The 18,596-nt window shown below is 39.0% G+C and overlaps 1 protein-coding gene across 3 annotated transcripts in view; it reads left to right on the forward strand.

The window, feature by feature from the left end:
• LOC122057622 (protein TSS-like) overlaps positions 1-5,013 on the forward strand; it is a 5,644-nt gene extending 631 nt beyond the window's left edge. The window contains exons 4-11 of one of the 3 annotated variants that reach the window (XM_042619801.1): positions 124-216; positions 363-435; positions 1,327-1,644; positions 1,775-1,839; positions 2,090-2,221; positions 3,366-3,407; positions 3,514-4,047; positions 4,136-5,013. In XM_042619801.1, the coding sequence (XP_042475735.1) occupies positions 124-216; positions 363-435; positions 1,327-1,644; positions 1,775-1,839; positions 2,090-2,221; positions 3,366-3,407; positions 3,514-4,047; positions 4,136-4,294 (1,416 nt within the window). In that variant the 3' untranslated portion in view covers positions 4,295-5,013. Of the gene's footprint in view, positions 1-123; positions 217-362; positions 436-1,326; positions 1,645-1,774; positions 1,840-2,089; positions 2,222-3,365; positions 3,408-3,513; positions 4,048-4,124 lie in introns of all 3 variants that reach the window. The other 2 variants (XM_042619810.1, XM_042619795.1) reach the window with 2 other exon arrangements.
• Positions 5,014-18,596: the final 13,583 nt, after the last annotated feature.

The following is an 18,596-nucleotide window of genomic DNA, read 5'->3' on the forward strand; positions in this document are numbered from 1 at the left end:
CCCCCCCCCCCCCCCCCCTTTCTTTCCGGCGGCAACCCCTTAAGTTTTGGTTTAAAAAGAATTCATTTCTGAGTTGCTGTACTTCACTAATGGCTTCTTCAAATCTGTTTCTGGGAACTGAAGGGAATCTCAACTGATAAGATTCTTGATGTAAGAAGGCTATTGGCTAGTAATGTTGAGACCTGCCATTTTACTAACTATTCCCTGTCTCATGAGGTAATCTTTTTGATATCTTTCAATTTTCTTCAATTCACAATGAAATGGTTTATCTGATTTTTCTGAATTAAATTCTCAATTCCACAGGAAGTGGGTTCAGTTAATTAGCTTCAACTACATTTGATTAATTTGAATACTCTGTGTAGGTTAGAGGGCTGAGATTAAAGGACACAGTTGATGTAACTTCTCTGAAACCTTTTTTGTTGAAGATGGCTGAAGGTAGGTGAGAGGTTATAGCTTCACCAGCATATCTACCAGTTATAAGCTCAGCTGATGACAGCTTCACCGCCATATCTACCAGTTATGTTGGTGATGGAACTAGGAAATCAGAGCTCATCAATGGCCAAATGTTTGATAGTCCATCCCTCCATAAATTGCACCATCAAATGGTCCAAAAAACTTACTTAAGAGCCGTCTTCATAGTTTCAACAACCCCTATCAGCAACATATGGGCCCACAGATCCGACGATCATTCCAGTCGATGGCACTAGGGTGGCAGCCCATGAGGGCGGCCAAGAAAAAGTGGGGGAGGTGGTCCCTAGGAAAAATAAAAAAAACCGTGAAGGGAGGGAGGGAGGGAGGGAGGGAGGGGGGGTGTAGGGAAAGGGAAGTAGAGGTGTCTAAGGGGAGTCTAACAAGCAATAATTAGGCCAGAACTCTATTACCGCTGGTGGCCACCACCACACGAAGAGGCACTTTCCCAATGGTCTAGATTGATGGACCCACAACGTTTAAAACTAGTCTCACATGTTGATTAAGGTTTTAAGTATCGATATTGGGTCAGTTCCATCGTATTAGTATCACTGTACTTGGTTAATCCTGAATTGAATGTTGATCATATGAGTTATAGGTAAAGTCATCTAAAATACTTTTCATAATAAGACTAAAACCAATTGATCCAAGCCGATCCAGATTGATACTGATTCCAAAGATTTACATCCCTGCAGTGAGTTTTTTTTAGGTAGAAAAGAGCGCTCATTGATTGTGCCCATGTATCGGGAAAGAGGATTACGAAATGATGCTCCTACCCTTGTGAAACATTAGGAAACGACCCCTAACATTACCCAACAATTGTAGTTAATTTACGATTATTACCACTTGTCCATGCAGAGGACTACATAGAAGAGGAGCAAGCTGTGGCACAAGTGCGAAGGTTATTGGACATCGTTGCATGCACCACCTGGTTCGGCAAACAGAAAGATGGAAGTATTGAATTTCGAGCCAAGAAGACCAGAAACCAAAGCTCGAGTTCGAGTTCTTGCCCTCCTTTGTCCTCGAATGAAGGAGAAGTGCGATCTGGGTCTGCTTCAGAAGCATCGATTTCTGCAATTTCAGATAAATTCGACATGGTTGCCATTCACCCTACTCCGAAGCTCTCCGGTTTCTATGATTTCTTCTCGTTCTCCCACCTTAGTCCGCCTATTCTGTGTGGGTTTCTCATTCTCTCTCTTTTTCTCTAGTTTTATTCTAATTGCTTCTATTTTCATGACGAAATACAGCGGATAAAAAAAAAAAAAAATTGGAATTTAAGGTTAGAATTTTGGTGGGTTTTCTGCAGCACTGAAGAAATGTGATCGTAGTGGTGTTGAAGAGAGATGCGAGGTGGATTATTTTGAAATTCAGGTGATTATATCTTGAAAGAAACAGTCCAACTTACAAATCCGCGGGATTGGGAAATGCAAAAATTTTCTTTTTCTCGCCATTTGAAATCTTCCCAGAACCAATTCTTTAATCTGCATAATTTGTGATCAGTTCCTTAGAATCCCCAACATTGATGGCTGCTGGTTTAAGCCAGACCATCTGTTTCCTTGATTGGCATGTATATTTTAGGTGACTGAGAGGGAATGACTCTGGGCGGGAAAAAAATGTGCAGGTTAAGATTTGCAACGGGAAGCTCATTAAAGTGGTTGCGTCTGTAAAGGGGTTCTACTTCACAGGGAAGCAGTTCATCCAAAGTCGCACTTTGGTGGATCTTCTGCAACAGTTAAGCCAGGCTTTTGCTAATGTGGGTACTTGATTTTTCACCTATAACCCTTCCTTGCTTTGATTAGCTTCAATTTGCATTCCATTTCTGGGTCCCTTAGATTTGTTAGTTTCTTTGTCAGATTGGATTTTTGGAGAACGTTTTATTCGGAATTTACTTTACCTAGTACACAATTTTAACTTAGAAGACTAAATTCATTAACTTGAAGAACAAAAGTCATAATGTATATCCATTTTGCATTAGATGCAGATTACTGATTATGCACATCAGTTATCTGTCATTTGTTCTATTGTTTATTTAGTGGCCTACAAAAATCAATTACAATTGGTTTCTATTTACCCCAGAAACCTCTATTGCTATCTGAGATGGAGCCTGATGAGATATAGCAACATTGCTCCCTTGGAGGCAGCATTTTCTTCTTTGGTCACCACCTGTTAGACTTATTTAGGTAAAATTAGGCCCTAGGTTCTTGAAATAATTATGGAAATGCTGCCTCCGCGGAGTTTCCTAGCTAGGGGGGTCTTGATGATGAACAAAGGTCTTAGCACCATGTAGAGGTTACAGTCCGTTCATTTCATCATTCATCACCTTTTAGGGAGGGGGAAGAGGGGAGTGGGTGGAGGGGAGGGCTCAGCATCAATGTTATCATGCATTATTTAAAAGAATGATAATCTTCGATTACTATTAAGTATTAGCAGCTCCTGTTCAAATATATTATTAGCAATGCGATTGCAATGTACAGGTTGGAAGTATTACGCAAAGATATGCAGAATAATATTTAAAAAGCATAGTTCCTTGTACTAATTGAATTTTTCATTTTGCATATACTACTTGAAAACGTTATCAAGAAAACTATCCATGTAAATAAAATATTAATATTACTATCATTACTGTTCCCAAAATATCTTGTAATGCTGTGTACATATGCCCCTACCCAGACCCTGCAATAGTGGGAACCTCATGCACTGGGTATGTCCTTTATTACACTGTTTCCCCAATATCTTGCTAATAAAAGGCAGAGCCAGGGGAAGGGGGCATCAGGCATAAAAACAAAATATGTTCTTTTAGTGTACATGAGCCAAGTATGACATACAACATATTGGTAATCATTTAACCAATTTTCATTTATTCGTTTCTCATTAGTATTACATTATGATTGTTGCAGGCTTATGGATCCTTAATGAAAGCTTTTGTAGAGCACAATAAGGTGATTTATATATTGAACCTTTTAAACTTTCAAATATACATACACATTTTCCATTTCTTGTTTCAATCTGAAAAAACTTCATAGAGATGTATTTTGTATTCTTTAGTTTGGAAATCTACCCTGTGGATTCCGTGCAAATACATGGCTTGTCCCTCCAACAGTTGCTGTTTCACCATCAAAATTTCCATCGCTTCCAACGGAAGATGAAACCTGGGGTGGCAGTGGTGGGGGTCAGGGACAAAACAAGAAGTATGATGATCGACCATGGGCCATGGAGTTTTCCATATTGGCAAACCTTCCTTCAAAAACTGAGGAAGAGAGATTGGTCCGTGATAGAAAGGCATTTTTGCTCCATAATCTATTTGTGGATGTCTCAATCCGTAAAGCTGTTTCAGCAATTCGACAACTTATGGATGCCAACATGAACACGAAAAATTCTCATAGTGGTCCCCCAGGTTCACTTCTGCATGAAGATCGTGTTGGTGACTTGTGCATTTTAGTGAAACGGGATGCTGAAGACACAAGTTCAAAGCTCTGTGAGAAAGTCAACACCAGCCTAGCACCTGGTATTTCCTGTAAGGATCTTTCTGTAAGGAATCTTCTTAAGGGGATAACTGCAGATGAGAATGTAGTGGTTCATGTAAGGATTTATTCCCTTTCTTTACTCTTTGTTGATGGCTAATTCTGCTGTAGAGTATGAATCCTGAAGCATCATAGTGAATTTGCAGGATACTTCCACATTGGGTGTCGTTGTCATAAGGCATTGTGGTTACATTGCGATTGTGAAAGTAAATGGTGATGTAAAGAAGGAAAATTGCAAAGTTCTAGACATAAATGTTGATGAACAGCCAGATGGAGGTGCCAATGCACTAAATATTAACAGGTAAATGATTCTACCCCAGGAAAATTATGTAATGACCTATATATTGATTGATATCTTAGCATGTTTTAAATAGTGACAACTAAACTGGAGAAACTGTTTCCCTGGTTCAATCAAAACTGAAAATAAAATGAATTCAAATTTGTGTAGCTACCCAGGCGCACAATCTCTTGTCTAGCAAGGATGAAATGCCATCCTCCTTTGGATCATAATTATCACAACCTAATACATGTGCATGCATAGCAAAGAAATACAGGAGGTAACCATTAATGGTACAATGTTAAGATTTTCATATATATAATGCCTCTTTGAAGGTGACCTTTAACTATACAACAGAAGAATCAGAATCTATTATATTTACAAGTGACTTTCCCCATAACAAAAGATCATATTTGTGGAGAGAATTGTTATTAGGGGAAATTAAAAAGTCATATCGTCAGAAGTAAGAGTCCTCGAACAATTTGCTACAGATTTCTTGAAATGCATCATATTGTCTGTTTCTGTCAAGCCCCCATGCAGGTGTTGTCAAGTGTTACCCATGTGATGCCTGGAAACGAGGGGGCTTGTGGACATTTCAGATATAAGGTTAGGTGAAGTGTGACTAGGCATGCACCACACCTAGTTGTCTGACTGATAAATTGTTTTTAAAAAATGTGCTGTTAAATGTGAAACCACAACTACACATGCCATGCATTCCATTTATTGAGCCAAGATGATGCAGTTGCACGATGGACTTAGAGAAAAAAAAAATCTTTTGATTTGATTATCTTTGGATTTAGAAACAATTTCTTTTGTATTAGTTAGTTTCTAATTTTAGATTAGTTTCCAGTTTAAGCTAGTTGCCATTATTTTTTTTTTATTTTTTCTTTATATTGGACATGTACTTGATGGAGAAATTTCAGTTTTAGTTTTTGAAGATATGAACATGAAAGATTTCTCTTGGGTGAGAACCATGGCTTCCGTGGGTGTCCCTTTTTTGATCCCTCCCTGATCTTCTTCTCTTCTTTTACCTTCTTATCTTTTTCTTCTTCTACTTCTTCCTTATTTATTCTTTTCTTTTCTGCCTCCCTATTATTTTCTGGTTTTCCCTTCTCGTTCTGGACGATACTTGCAGTACCAAACAGATGAGTCGATCTCCTTCATAACCATAGTTGTTGGCTTGAGACTTGGAGGAGCAGTAGCAAGCCCTAAGGTGAATCAGATATTTGAATCTAAGATCGAAAGAGCTTCAGCTTTGTGAGATCCACAGCAGCCAGAACTGACATTCACCTACCGCCAGATCTGGTTTAGATCCTCCAATCGCTCTCATTGCAGGTTCTTTCAGGCTGAGTCTTCGTATACTTGGGAGGGCAGGTTGAGGCGATTGTTTGCTTGAAGTATTAGACCAAGCTGTGACAGAATCGAGGGAGTTCCTTTTCCTTTTTTTTGTTCTCTGTTCTACCACCTCTTGTGTGGCTGTCTAGAGGTTGAAGAAGACCTCAACGATTAGGTTTTCATCCTTACTTTATAAAATTCCAGATTTACCCCTTATTTCTCAATTAACTTATTTTACTTCTTAATTCCTTTCCTACCCCTCCCCATCTTGTACGTTGCCTTCCCTTTGAGATTTTTTCTTATGTTGGAGTTACCCCTATTTACCAAATTGCCACTCTTTATTAGAGACTTCAAGTTATTTACAGAATTGCCATTTTCTTTGGTATTTAGCTGTACCATTGTGCCATTAATTAATTAAGTGGGGTCCTAAGCGATCCGATTCTTGTTCTTGGAACCCGGATCTGCATCAGCATCTCACCCAAACTGTCTCTCATAGTACTGCACCTCATAGTTCTCCAGCAAAAATTTTTTTTTTTTCATTCAATCAAATTTGTGTTCAATGTTGTAGCCCCTTACAAACTTATATAGAAGACCCAAAACTGACTAAAACACTAAAAAAGAAAGGCCTAATCCAATCGTTAACTAATTGGGAAACCTGAACTGACTAGAAAACTAAAATAACAAAGCAGATCGACTCAAAACAAGACTTTAACTAAACTAATGAATTAAATCCCACTTTTCTACTTTCTACCCATATTTTAGGCCCATTGAAGTGGCCTACAAAGAAACCCCATGGGATTAAAAGCCCAACACATACATAACCCAACCTAAGGCTTATTTGCAATAAAATAATCCCATTAAGTCAGTTATCTGCATCAGAGATTACCTTGCGACAGGATCACAGAAGAGAGAGAGGGGAAAAAAAAGAAAAAATCAAACCAGAATTGTAAAGAGAACAAAAAGCGGAATAACAATAGGTCTGATTTGGCCAATAATCATGTCAAAGGGTCTTATTTTAGTGTAGAATATTTCTGCAAAGTGTGACAAAAGTCTGATGTTCAGATTCACACTAATGGAGTTTTCCTGCTTGGGGAAGGACAGCTTAACAACTACAGAATTGATGAACAAAATTAGGTCTCTAAACAGAGATCGACTGAGGCTCTAATAACTGATTGAACTGTAAAACAATATAGAATCAGAATTTCCAAAACAAAACAAAAATCTGAAAATTGTATGAATCCTAGTTGCGGTAGTATTTCAGGTTTTAATTGGAAAGTTCAGATTTTTAAACTGTCACGAGATTCAGGACTAATAGCAGAACAGATAACTGGAATCAGAATTCAGAAATCAATTTTAATACAAGAGATTTAGAGAAATCCAAATTGAAGTAGCAAACTAGAATTTGATGGGAAAGTTATGATCAAGAATCACCACTTGATCTGCAGGGCTGGAATCATCACCTGTAACCTTGGAATCACCACCAGGAAGTCTACTGAATTACCACAGCAGGGAGCATTTTGAATCACTATAGAACCAAAGGCAAAAGCCAAACTCATTCCTCAAATTTGTGAACATGGCTATAGCTGCTTACAAATTTATATAGAAGACTTAAAAATAAACTCAAACTTGAAAGGAATGACCTAATCCAATCCTGAACTGATTAGGTAACTTAAACTGCCTAGGAAACTGTATAATGAAGGAAACTAATCCAAATACAGACTTTAACTAAACTAATGAAGTAAATCCCATAAACCTGCGTTCTTCCCATATTTTAGTCCTGTTAAGGTGGCCTGTTATGAAGAAAATCCATTGGACTAAAGGCCCAACATGTATAGAACCCAACCTAAGGCTTATTTCCACTAAAATAAGCCACTTCAGTGTTTTATCTGCGTCACAACTTCTGTCTAATGTATGTTTCCTAAACATGGATGAAAACTTTTGGTCGTAGATCAGCAGCAAGCAAGAAGCCGGATGCGCTAACGCACCCCCAGTAAGAAAAGGCGTACTGCTAGCTAGATAAACGGGCTAACGCACCCATGCAACCAAGCAATGGCTGATCTACGACCACCGTTGCCTTGGCTCTGTTAGGGGCGCATACGTTTTCTTGCTGCGAGTGAAGGTTCACAGGGGGGGGATGAAAATTTGGGGGATGCTGGGGGCCTCTTTGAAATTGGTTATTTAGCAGCAACATTAGTTAAAACTTGTTATAAGGCAACTTGCTTCATTATTGGATGTCATTGAAGGGTGACATCCAGGGTAACACTTCATGGAAATTCCCCTTTAGTTGTCATGTGTCATCCCTTGACATAGTTGTCGTGATGATTCTTATAGAAATTAATAATTAAATGGAATGTAGAAATCAAATGGAAGACACTTGTCTGGCTGTAAGGACTCTACAGATGTAAACTGAAGGAGATGATCAACATAAGGATGCCATAATTTATGACAAAAAGGATATGAAAAATGGGTAAATCAAGATTGTGAAATCTGTTGGGTAAGTGCAATTGTGCTTCAAATTTTGGAACTTAAGGATTGCCAGCAAGAAGAACAAGCTTTGTTTCGATTATGAAATGGGTTCTCTAGATACGTAGTTTAAGTATCAGTGAGTATTGATGAGTATCAGTTTGATATGAACCAATACACATGTAATTCAATTGTTCAAGGCTTAATTGTACGTATTGGAGAGTATTATACGATACACTTAGATACTCCTTGATACATAATCTTTTTTTTTTTTTTTTTTTTAAATACGTGTATCGTATCAGTGAGTATCGTATCGATGCCGACCGATATTGATACGTATCGACCGATATAGTATGATACGCACTGATACTTTAAACCATGCTTAGGAAGACAAGGAAAAGTACAGAGGAAGGAATACTGATTTGTGGTAATCTTGCGAGTAAAGTAACTAAAGGAAAGGAGTAGGATTAACCCCAAGGGGGTAGCAAAGTTGGCAAGGGACCTTCGCCTCAGGAAGCATGTGGTTCTGAGTTCTCCTACCTCCTTGGGGCCACTCATACGGGGGTGTTTAGTGCTCTTTACTGCTTTTGGTGACAGTTGAATGGTTCTCATTCAACCGTAGTATGACCCCGGTCCGTGTGATTGTGGGGTTAGTATGGGCCACAGGACCAGTCAAGCCTGGATACCCTTCATTCGGAAAAAAAAAAAGAAAAAAAAAAAAGGAATAGGATTAATAGCAATGGAAAGGGTAGTTTTGAAAAAAAAAAAGTTAGGGGACAATGTGACATAAAAAGAATGAAACCTGGATCTCTTCTCTTCTTCAACCTTACGACAAGAGAAGAGTAAGGCAATGATCCAGACTTGTCTTCGAGTGAAGAACTCTCTATTGAACTCTGTTTGACCTGAGACTTCAAGAGCAGTTTTTTAACTTCCAACCCTTGTAAGATAAATCAGCACAGATCAAAGAGATCACCTATTAAAGTAATAAATTTGGTTCAAGCTGAATCTGGCGGTAGGACCAAAACCAGCTCTGAGAATGGATTTGGTCCTCAGTATGGGAAGATGATTATGGAACCAAACTTGTAGGTAGCCTATAAAAGAATGACTTATGCCCAGAATTAAAAAAAAAGAGCAACCCAGTGCACAAGGCTCCCACTACTGCAGGGTCTGGGAGGGGCAAATGTAAGCAGCCATACCCCCTGGCTTTGCAGAAGAGGCTGTTTCCAAGTTTTCAACCCGTGATTAACATGTTGCAATAGTGCAACTTAACCGTTGCGCCACAGGCTCGCCCACTGACCTAGGCCAAAATAATAAGCCAAATTGATTGAGTATGAAGGATATCAGTCAAAATATATGAGATGTACCTATCGCCAAGAAAGAGGCAGCAATAGCATAAAATTGAAACAAGGAAGAAAGATAATGTTGAAAAGGAACAAGAAGGAACAGGAGAATAAAGATAACTAAGAGAGAAACTCACCTGAGAGAAGAATCTCAGATCCGAGCTGAGAAGGATGCTGCCAGCCAACCAGACCACCACCGACCCTCCTCCCTTACCTTTATAAATGGCTGACCTCATTTAGTTGGGATAAGGCTAAGTTGAGTTGAGTCACTGATATAAAATTATTTGTTCTAAATGTACACCAATTTTTTTTTTGTAATAGCTATCAATAATTCTGTAAATATAAGATTGTTTTTTTAAATTAATCTGAATAATATTTTATTTCCCTTTATACAGCATTATGGAATAATTAATCTACTGACTATTCTTACCTTTTCTCTAAAAAGAAAATACTGAATAAGAGGTATTTTGTGTAAGTAGATTTCATTTCTGATATTTTTTAATCCCATCTTCAAATAGGCCTTTGGCTTTAAGCAATGAAATATGATTTACTTAAATATTGACATTGAGATTTAGGGTAGGAATTTCCAATCTTCTGCTTCTTCAACTAATTAATTCAAATTTTAATACATTGATCTGTTGTAAGCACATGATGAAACCTTGAATCTAAATGTAGAGAAAAAAATGTTTAGAAAAGAGAATGAAAAAAAGAGCAAAAGACCCTTGAGTTGAAGAACTCCGAACTTTGGTTTGTCTGTTGAGAGGAATAATGACTTGCGTTTAACTTGACACTAGCCCTCTTTATTTATAATAATGGAGAGAATGTTCTAGAATATTAAAAGGACCAATAAACCCCTAAAGAACTTAATGACTTGTTTGGATTCTAACAACATCCCTAAAACCCATTAGTATAACACTCCCCCTCTAGCTGGTGTATAAATATCACATATTCCCAATTTGTAGATAATTGGATGAAACATCTTACTACTAAGACCTCTAGTAAATACATCAGCCAGTTGTTCACTACTGGGAACAAAAGGCACATTGATAAGACCCATATCCAGTTACTCTTTGATGAAGCGTTAATCGATCACCACGTGTTTGGTTCAATCATACTAGATAGGGGTGTGAACAATGCTGATGGTAGATTTGCTATCACAAAATAGCTTCATAGGAAGGCGTTGGATGGGGTAATGACTTGTGTCAAATATGACACCAGCCCTCTTTATTTATAATAATAGAGAGAAAATTCTAGAATATTACAAGGACCATTAAACCCTTATGGACCTACGGGCCCGTTTGGAATCTGAAACTTTCCCTAAAACCCATTATTACAACATAGGAAGGGTAGCAGGATAGCCAAATCTGTAAGCTCATAAAGCCATAGAAGCTCACAAATGCCATGGGCCATAGCGCGAAACTCTGCTTCAGCACTCGATCAGGCAACAATGGCTTGCTTCTTGCTTCGTCATGTAACAAAGTTACCACCAACATCGTTATTAAGACGGTGAGGCAATCGAGGCGTTTGAGGGTCTTTCAGAGCGCCTTGGCGATAGGGCGGGCATAAGGTGTCGCCTAATCGAATAAAGCATTCTAGTGTTTTTTTATTTTTTTTTATTTTTTATGTAACCATTTTATTTGGAACAAATAGCATATTACAAATTATATAATTCTACTTATAAGCTAAATAAGATTAAAGATTCATACCAATGCACGTTTCATATCATTACAACAATAGCAATCTCAATCAATATATGCTAATAGATTTTTATAGCAATAGCAAGCTCAATCAATATATAGAAGAATTCATACATTTTCACATATCGTGCAATAGGAAGAAAGAACAAAGAATATAGAAGAATCAAATGGAAGCAAAAGTGTGAAGCAGCATGGATATTAGTTCCTAATAAACTAGAAGAGCCATGGGATTTGGCTTGTCAAAGTGCTCGCCTTTGATAGGAGAAGTACATAGTCATGTAATAAAAAAATTGCAACTTATATCAACAGATGCACAATTTACTTTGAATCATAGACTTGCAACAGTAGCTGCAGTGGCAGTAGCTGCCAAAGCCAAAAGCCACTAGCCACCACTGCTGCCACCGGCATAGAAGAAGGAAGAGGAGCAGATGAAAAATGGAATGGAAAAGAAAGAAAAAAATACAGACAAGGAACAGGGTAGGGAAGAAGAATGAGAAGAATTAAAAAACAAATTGCAGGCAAAAGGAGGGTTTCAGGGAGGAGATGGGGGAGAGAGAGGGCTTCGAGGAGGACTGCCAGGTTGCCGTCACATGGAGTCAGTGAGCCAACCCAGCGTTGAGAGAAGTATTAGAAGGAAAAAAAAAGGAGCCAGAAGAGTGAGAAGAAAAGGAGGGGGCTGGACCAAGAAGAAGAAAGAAAAAAAAATAGAAGACACTGGAAGAAAAAGAAAAATAGAAGCCAGAAACAGAAGAGAAGAAGAAGAAGAATAGAAGGAAGAAACATACCTGAAGAACCTATCTAATCATGGCAGCAGCATCTGAATCAGTGTTGGCATCAAGCTCCATTGAGTTCTTCATCGAGATCTTCTTCAAGTTCTTCTTCAAACATAGGAGAAGGAAGAAGAAGATGATGAACAGCGGAAAAAAAAAAAAAAAAACTGAAAAAAACAGAGAATGGGAGAGAGAAGAAGAAGAAGAAGAAGATCAAGACTTTTACACTTTAAATATTTTACTTACCTTGCCGGAGCCAGAGTAGTCGGAGGAGAAATCTCTGGAGCTAAGGTAATCGGAAAAATGTTGTCGGAGTTGGAATCGCTGGAGATAATCGCCGCTGCCAAGGGTTTCATTTTCAATCCTAAGCCAAGGCGTGTGAGACTATGAGGGTTCCTTTCGATTATTAGTTCCTTTTATGTGATTTGGTGTGACGCAGTGTCCAAGGCTTTTGTACACAAGCTCACTAGAAAACATAGAAATGGAATATAAAAAAAAAAAAAAAAAAAAAAAACAGTGCATTACCAATAAGGTGATTCACGCCTTTACACCATAAAATGCATTAGCATCACCTTAGTAACTATGACCACAAACAAAGGTGCCATAACCAGTGGTAGACTTGCGGTCGTCAGGAGAACCTGCCTAATCAACATCTGTGAAGGCCTTAACTCGAAGTTGATCATGAGGAGAAAAAAAGGATGCCACATCCTAGACTCCAGGGTAGATTTTGAGTGACGGAGAATGCGCAATACAACTTCCATGTGTGTTGAGTAAAGATCATGCATAAACTGATTGACCAACCTGACAGCATACATTATGTTGGGGAGAGTATGAGAAAGATAGATCAAATGCACAACTAATCTTTGATATCTCCCTTTGTCCTTAGAATCAGCTTCCTTGCTAACTAGATGACTATTAGCATCAGCAGAAGTATCTTCTGGCTTGCATCGCAATAAACTTGTCTTAGAAAGAAGATCAAGCACATACTTTCGCTGAGACAAGTAGATTTCACGAGAAGACTTGGCAACTTCAATGTCATGGAAGTACCGAAGTTGTCCTAGATCTTTAATCTCGAATTCCTCACAAGTTTTTTCTTGAGGCGAGAAATCTCTGTAAGATCATGACCTGTACCAATAATATCATCTACATAGACGATCAAGATAGCTATCTTTCCACCAGATCTTTTGATGAACAGAGTGTGGTTGGCATTACTTTCAGAGAAGCCTGTAGCAATCATAGCCTTGTGAAAATGGCCGAACCAAGCACTAGGGGATTGCTTCAGCCCATATAATGCACGCTTCAGTTTGTACACCTTCCCCTGGGTTTTAAAGCAATGAACCTAGGAGGAATGTCCATATACACTTCCTCCTCAAGCTTCCCATTAGGGAATGCAATCTTCGTTCAATTGTTAAAGGTCCTAACCTAAGTTAACAGCACAGGATAAGATAACACATATTATATTTATCTTGGCCATTAGAGCAAACGTCTCTTGGTAGTCAATTCTATAAGTCTGAGTGAAGCCCTTGGCAACAAGTCTAGCCTTGTAACGATCTAGTGTACCATTAGCCTTCTGTTTAACTGTGAAGACCCACTTACAACCAGCTGTTTTTTTTTTTTTTTGTGAGGGAAGACACACTAGATCCCATGTGTCATTCTTCTTTAGAGCCTGCATCTCTTCAACTATAGCTGCCTGCCATTATGAGTTTGCAATTGCTTCCACCAAGTATGGGGAATAGCATAAAAGATAGAGAAGACACAAAACTATAGTAGGATGGAGAAAGTGAGTCATAAGAAACAATTTTAGTAATAGGATGTAAAGTATAAGACCTAGTACCTTTGCCAACAACAATAGGCTACTTAAGAGAAGGGTCAACACTAGCAACTGGAACATCAACAGGAGAAAGAGAATTATTGGATCCTAGGGGATTGGACCAATTTTGAGAGGAGACGATTGATGTGGTATAATAGGTGCTGGATGTACAATTGATGCAGTTGCACGATGGACTTAGGAAAAAAAAAAATCTTTTGATTTGATTTTCTTTTGTTTTAGAAACAATTTCATTGAAATTAGTTAGTTTCCATTTAAGTTAGTTGCCATTAATTTTTATTTTTTTCTTTATATTGGACATGTACTCGGTGGAGAAATTTCAGTTTTAGAATTTTGAATAATTGAATGAAGTTGGAGAATTTGGGTTTGAATCCATGACTACCAATCCTCTCTTCCTCTCTTTCTGAAATTTTCTAACCTCTTTTTTTCATTCTCCTTCTTCTTCTTCTATTTCTTCCTCTTCCTCTTCATTATTATTGCTGGTTTTTTTTTTTACCCTGTTCTGGGCGACAATGGCAGCCCTTCTGAGGCACTTCGAACTCAGCTGTGCGTGAGTTGTTTGGGTCAAGCTGTTGGTCGAAGGAAGCCCTCCCCAAGGCGACCCTAACCCTTGAAAATCAGGCTTGAAGGTGACTCCTGCTGTGTGAAACAAAAACCTGCAACTCAGGTTACTTGAAGCTATCGCCAGATCTGATTTCAGCAGGTGCTGCTCCCCTTTGATTGCTGTTTTGAAGTGTTTCCCTCTTGGAATCAAGAGGCATTTCCGCCATCTGGTTAGTAGCGTGAGAAGGATGAAGATGACCTTCTCCTTTTATTCTTAAGTTCCCTAATTAATTATATTTACAGTAAACCCCTTCTTTCTTAAACCTGTGTTCTAATATTTCCTTTATCTTTGGTAATTTCAGAATACTCTTCTTCCAATTGTTATTTCAGTTTAACCCCATTACTTTCTTTATTTCCAGAATTGGTCCTTCTCTTTAGATTTAATTCCTGTTAAGACCCTAATCACTCATTCACTCAAAAGATTCCTAAATTGCAATAGAAATTACAAAATTGCCCCTACTTCTTTGAGAACTGTTTTAATTGTTAATTGTGGGCCCCGAAGCGATCCGATTCCCTTGGATCCGCATCAGCAATGGTCTAGTGTTTGTGACCATAAACTCGCATCTCCGGACAAGGCCGAGCTGGAATAGGAGTGTCAGTCTCCCCCTGAAAAGGAACATCGGCAGGGATAATTGATGGTGGTATAGCAAGTTCAAGAGGCGGCGCATCTTCTATTGTGGAAGAAGACTCCCCTAAAGAGGTGGCGTAGTGTAGTAAGACATCGATTTGTGAAAGACAACATCCATAGTTATAAACCAACACCGAGTAAGAGGGTGAAAACATTAATAGCCTTTTTGAGTGGGAGAATACCCCATAATGCACTAGATACCACGAGGATCAAACTTCCCGTGAGGATGATGATCACGAGTATAACATACATAGTCGAATACCTTAGGAGGAATAGGAAAAGCAGAAGAGCTCTGAAGAAGTCCTAGAGGGGAGTAGAAATCAGGACCCAAGAAGGCATTTGGTTGATTAGAAAAGCTGTAGTGAGAATTGCGTCACTCTAGTATTCGGAAGGAACATGCATCTCAAACATGAGAGAGTGTGCTACCTCAGAAAGATGCCAATTCTTTTACTCAACAGCACCATTTTGAGCTAGAGTATCAACCCAAGTGGTTTGATGGACCATCCAATTAGTTGGAAGATAAATTTGAAAAGACCCTTAGAAGTATTCATCATTATTGTTATGTCGAAGAATTTTAAATAGAAGCACCGAATTTTGTCTGCACCAAATGGTGAAATTGCTGAAAGTAATGAAAGGTCTTGCCCTTGGTTTGCATCATATAAACCCAAGTGGTTTGAGAATGACAGTCAATAAAAGCGACAAACCACTAAAAACCATTAACAGACACATAATGGGATGGACCCGAAGTCCCCAACTATTAGAATGTATCAATGAAAAGGAGTGGCGCTCTTATTACCAGAAACTAAATAAGTGACTCAAGTTTGTTTTGGCCAATACATATGCCTCACAAAAAAATTGACTTGAACTACAATGCTTAAAAGGAAAAGCCAAGCTAAAGGCCCCAAAGGAGGATGTCCCAGCCGACGGTGCCATCGTAGTATCTCAGATATGGAAGGTGACGTAGAAGATGTCTGAAGAGCTTGACCTGAGACAGTAGGCAAGTCATCGTCAAGCAGATACAGGCCACCACATATCCTACCAAAGCCAATTGTTTCCCTCATCACCAGATCCTGCATAACACGATGAAACGAGAAAAGGTGACTTTGCAATTATGACCGGGGTAAGACTACTAATGGACGATAAGTTAGTACGAAAATATGGAATGCAAAACAGTTAAAAGGGATAAGGTAGGATTATAGATCACAGAGCCCTTTCCCAAAATAGTGGAATGAGTCCCGTTGGCCAGTCTGACCTTACTATTACCAGAACAGGTAGTATATTGAGAGAAAAGAGGTAAAGAACCTGTCATATGATCTGATAACCTGGAGGCAATAATCCACAGGGTATTCAAGACAGACATATTATGACCACAAAAATTGGTACCTGAACCAGATGGAGTGAAATAAAAACTTGCAGTTGCAGATGTAGGGGGGCTCCATATGCGTTAGAAGACGCGGGAAGGTAATAAGCTCATCAGATGATAGAGAGGCCGCTGAGATGCTAGGTGCAAAGTCAGAGTATGGGACCTCAGTATGGTTGGCATGGCCCGAATTACCATAACCTTTTCCATGACCTTAGCCAGATTTATCAGCAGAGCAGCCATGAAGCTTTTAGAAGTGCTCCTTGGTATGATGCATCTTACTATAGTAGTTGCACTTCGTTGGAGCTCTAGTAAAGGAGCCACCAGACATAGGGCTACACTGTAGGACTGAGTTGCCAGAAGCAAGAGTAGATCTCTCGGTGGGAGTGCCAATAGGCTGTGGGAGCATAGTAGTGCGGCGGTGTCCTCAGTTTGTATCATAGCATAAGTTTGCTCCAGGTAGGAAAGGGAGACTGACACAGAAGCTGAGCCCGCAGTTGGTCATATTCCACATTCAACCATTCTAGGAAGTCATAGACTCTAATCTTGTCTTCACGTTTATGAAATCCGGTGATAATGATATCAATAGGAGTGGTGGGAACATACTCATAAAAGTCCAACTTATGCAATAGAATTCGCAACTCATAATAGTATTGTGACGTTGTTAGCCCTTTTTGCTTCAAATCACGAACCTTCTGGCGCAGTTCGATTACTTGAGCATCATTTCCCACTTAGGAGTAAATCTCCTGTACAAACTTCTATATCTTTGCAGTGGAATCAAGGAGGAGATAGCCAGGAGCGATCTGTGGCTACATAGAGTTGACAAGGAAAACCATAACAAGAGAATTTGCACACTCCCATTTATCAATATCAGTACCTGTGGTAGTCCGCATTGTGGTTCCAGTAAGGTACCCATAATAACCATGGGATTTGATGGAGATACAACATCAACGTGACCACATAAGATAGTTTGGTCTATTAAGTTTGATAGCTTATGGAGGGAATGTGGGAAGGGTGCCAGAGTTGTCACCACCAGTAGAAGAAGTTGAGCTCGTAGATATGGTTACCACTCAAGGGGGTTACAACGAGCTAATACACCAACCGAAGGTAGAAGAAGCACCAAAAAGCAAGGGAAACCCTAAAAATCCAAAAATCGATAAGGGTTTCAAAACCCTGAAAAACTGATTTTCTCTAGATTGGAAACCAGAGATGGAAAAGTGGCTAGTACAGGCCATATAGCAGGTGAACAGCACCAGAGGAAGGCATCATCAACATAGATCGATGCAAGAACCAGGAAAACAAAACCCTGACACATAAAATTTGATTATGTTGAAAAACCCTGAATTGATAAGGTGAGAAAAGGGGCTGGGTTTCTTAAATCATTAGGAAAATGAGATCTGAGAGCCCTGACAAGGAGAAGAGATGTGGTAGAGTGGCTCTCGGTATTTTAGAGAAGAACCATCGAGAGAGGAGGCGAGAGAGAGAGAGAGAGAGAGAGGGAGGGAGGCGGTGGAGATGGAGGCACTAGTTCCAAGAGAGAGGCGAGAAAGAGAAGGCTAGGGTTAGGGTTAAGGTTTGGATCTCCGCTCTGATACCATATTGAGAGGAATAATGACTTGTGTCTATTGACACTAGCCCTCTTTATTTATAATAATGGAGAGAACGTTCTAGATTCTAGAATATTAGAAGGACCAATAAACCCCTAAAGAACTTAAGGACCTCTTTGGATTCTAACAACATCCCTAAAACCCATTGTTACCACAGTCTAGGAGGTTGTTTTGCTACAAAATGTTGGGAACAATAGTCAATTTTTGGCTGAAACTCATTTTGCATCAGTTGCTTTTTGAGGGATTAGTTGCCTATAGAAATTTAAAGGCAAAAAAGGCCGCTGGGGGATGGGGGGTCATAGATTGGTTTTGCTGATCACTATCTCTACATTTTGCTATTTTATATGGTGCTTTTAATGTTTTTCTGAAGTATCACTACTATCAATGAAGTTGCTAAAATTTCTGCATTATGTTATGATTATTGCTCTAGACATAGTTTGGGAGATATTGCAGCACATCTATTGGCTGAAAGTTCTCCCATATATGCTGCATTAAACCATAAAAACCTGGCTACTTGCATCAATAGTATTTTCTCTAGCAATGTTGGTATTCTAATATTTTTTAGGTGGTGTTTTTTGCTCTTTATTTTGATGCCTGGTGCTCCTATCCATCATGCTTATATCTGTCATCTATTAAAGTTTGGAGAATCCATTTCTTACTGATATTTCTTTCATCAATACAAGTTACTATTACTGATCC

The sequence above is a fragment of the Macadamia integrifolia genome, chromosome 2, assembly GCF_013358625.1.
Source record: "Macadamia integrifolia cultivar HAES 741 chromosome 2, SCU_Mint_v3, whole genome shotgun sequence".
NCBI classification, from domain to species: Eukaryota; Viridiplantae; Streptophyta; class Magnoliopsida; order Proteales; family Proteaceae; genus Macadamia; species Macadamia integrifolia.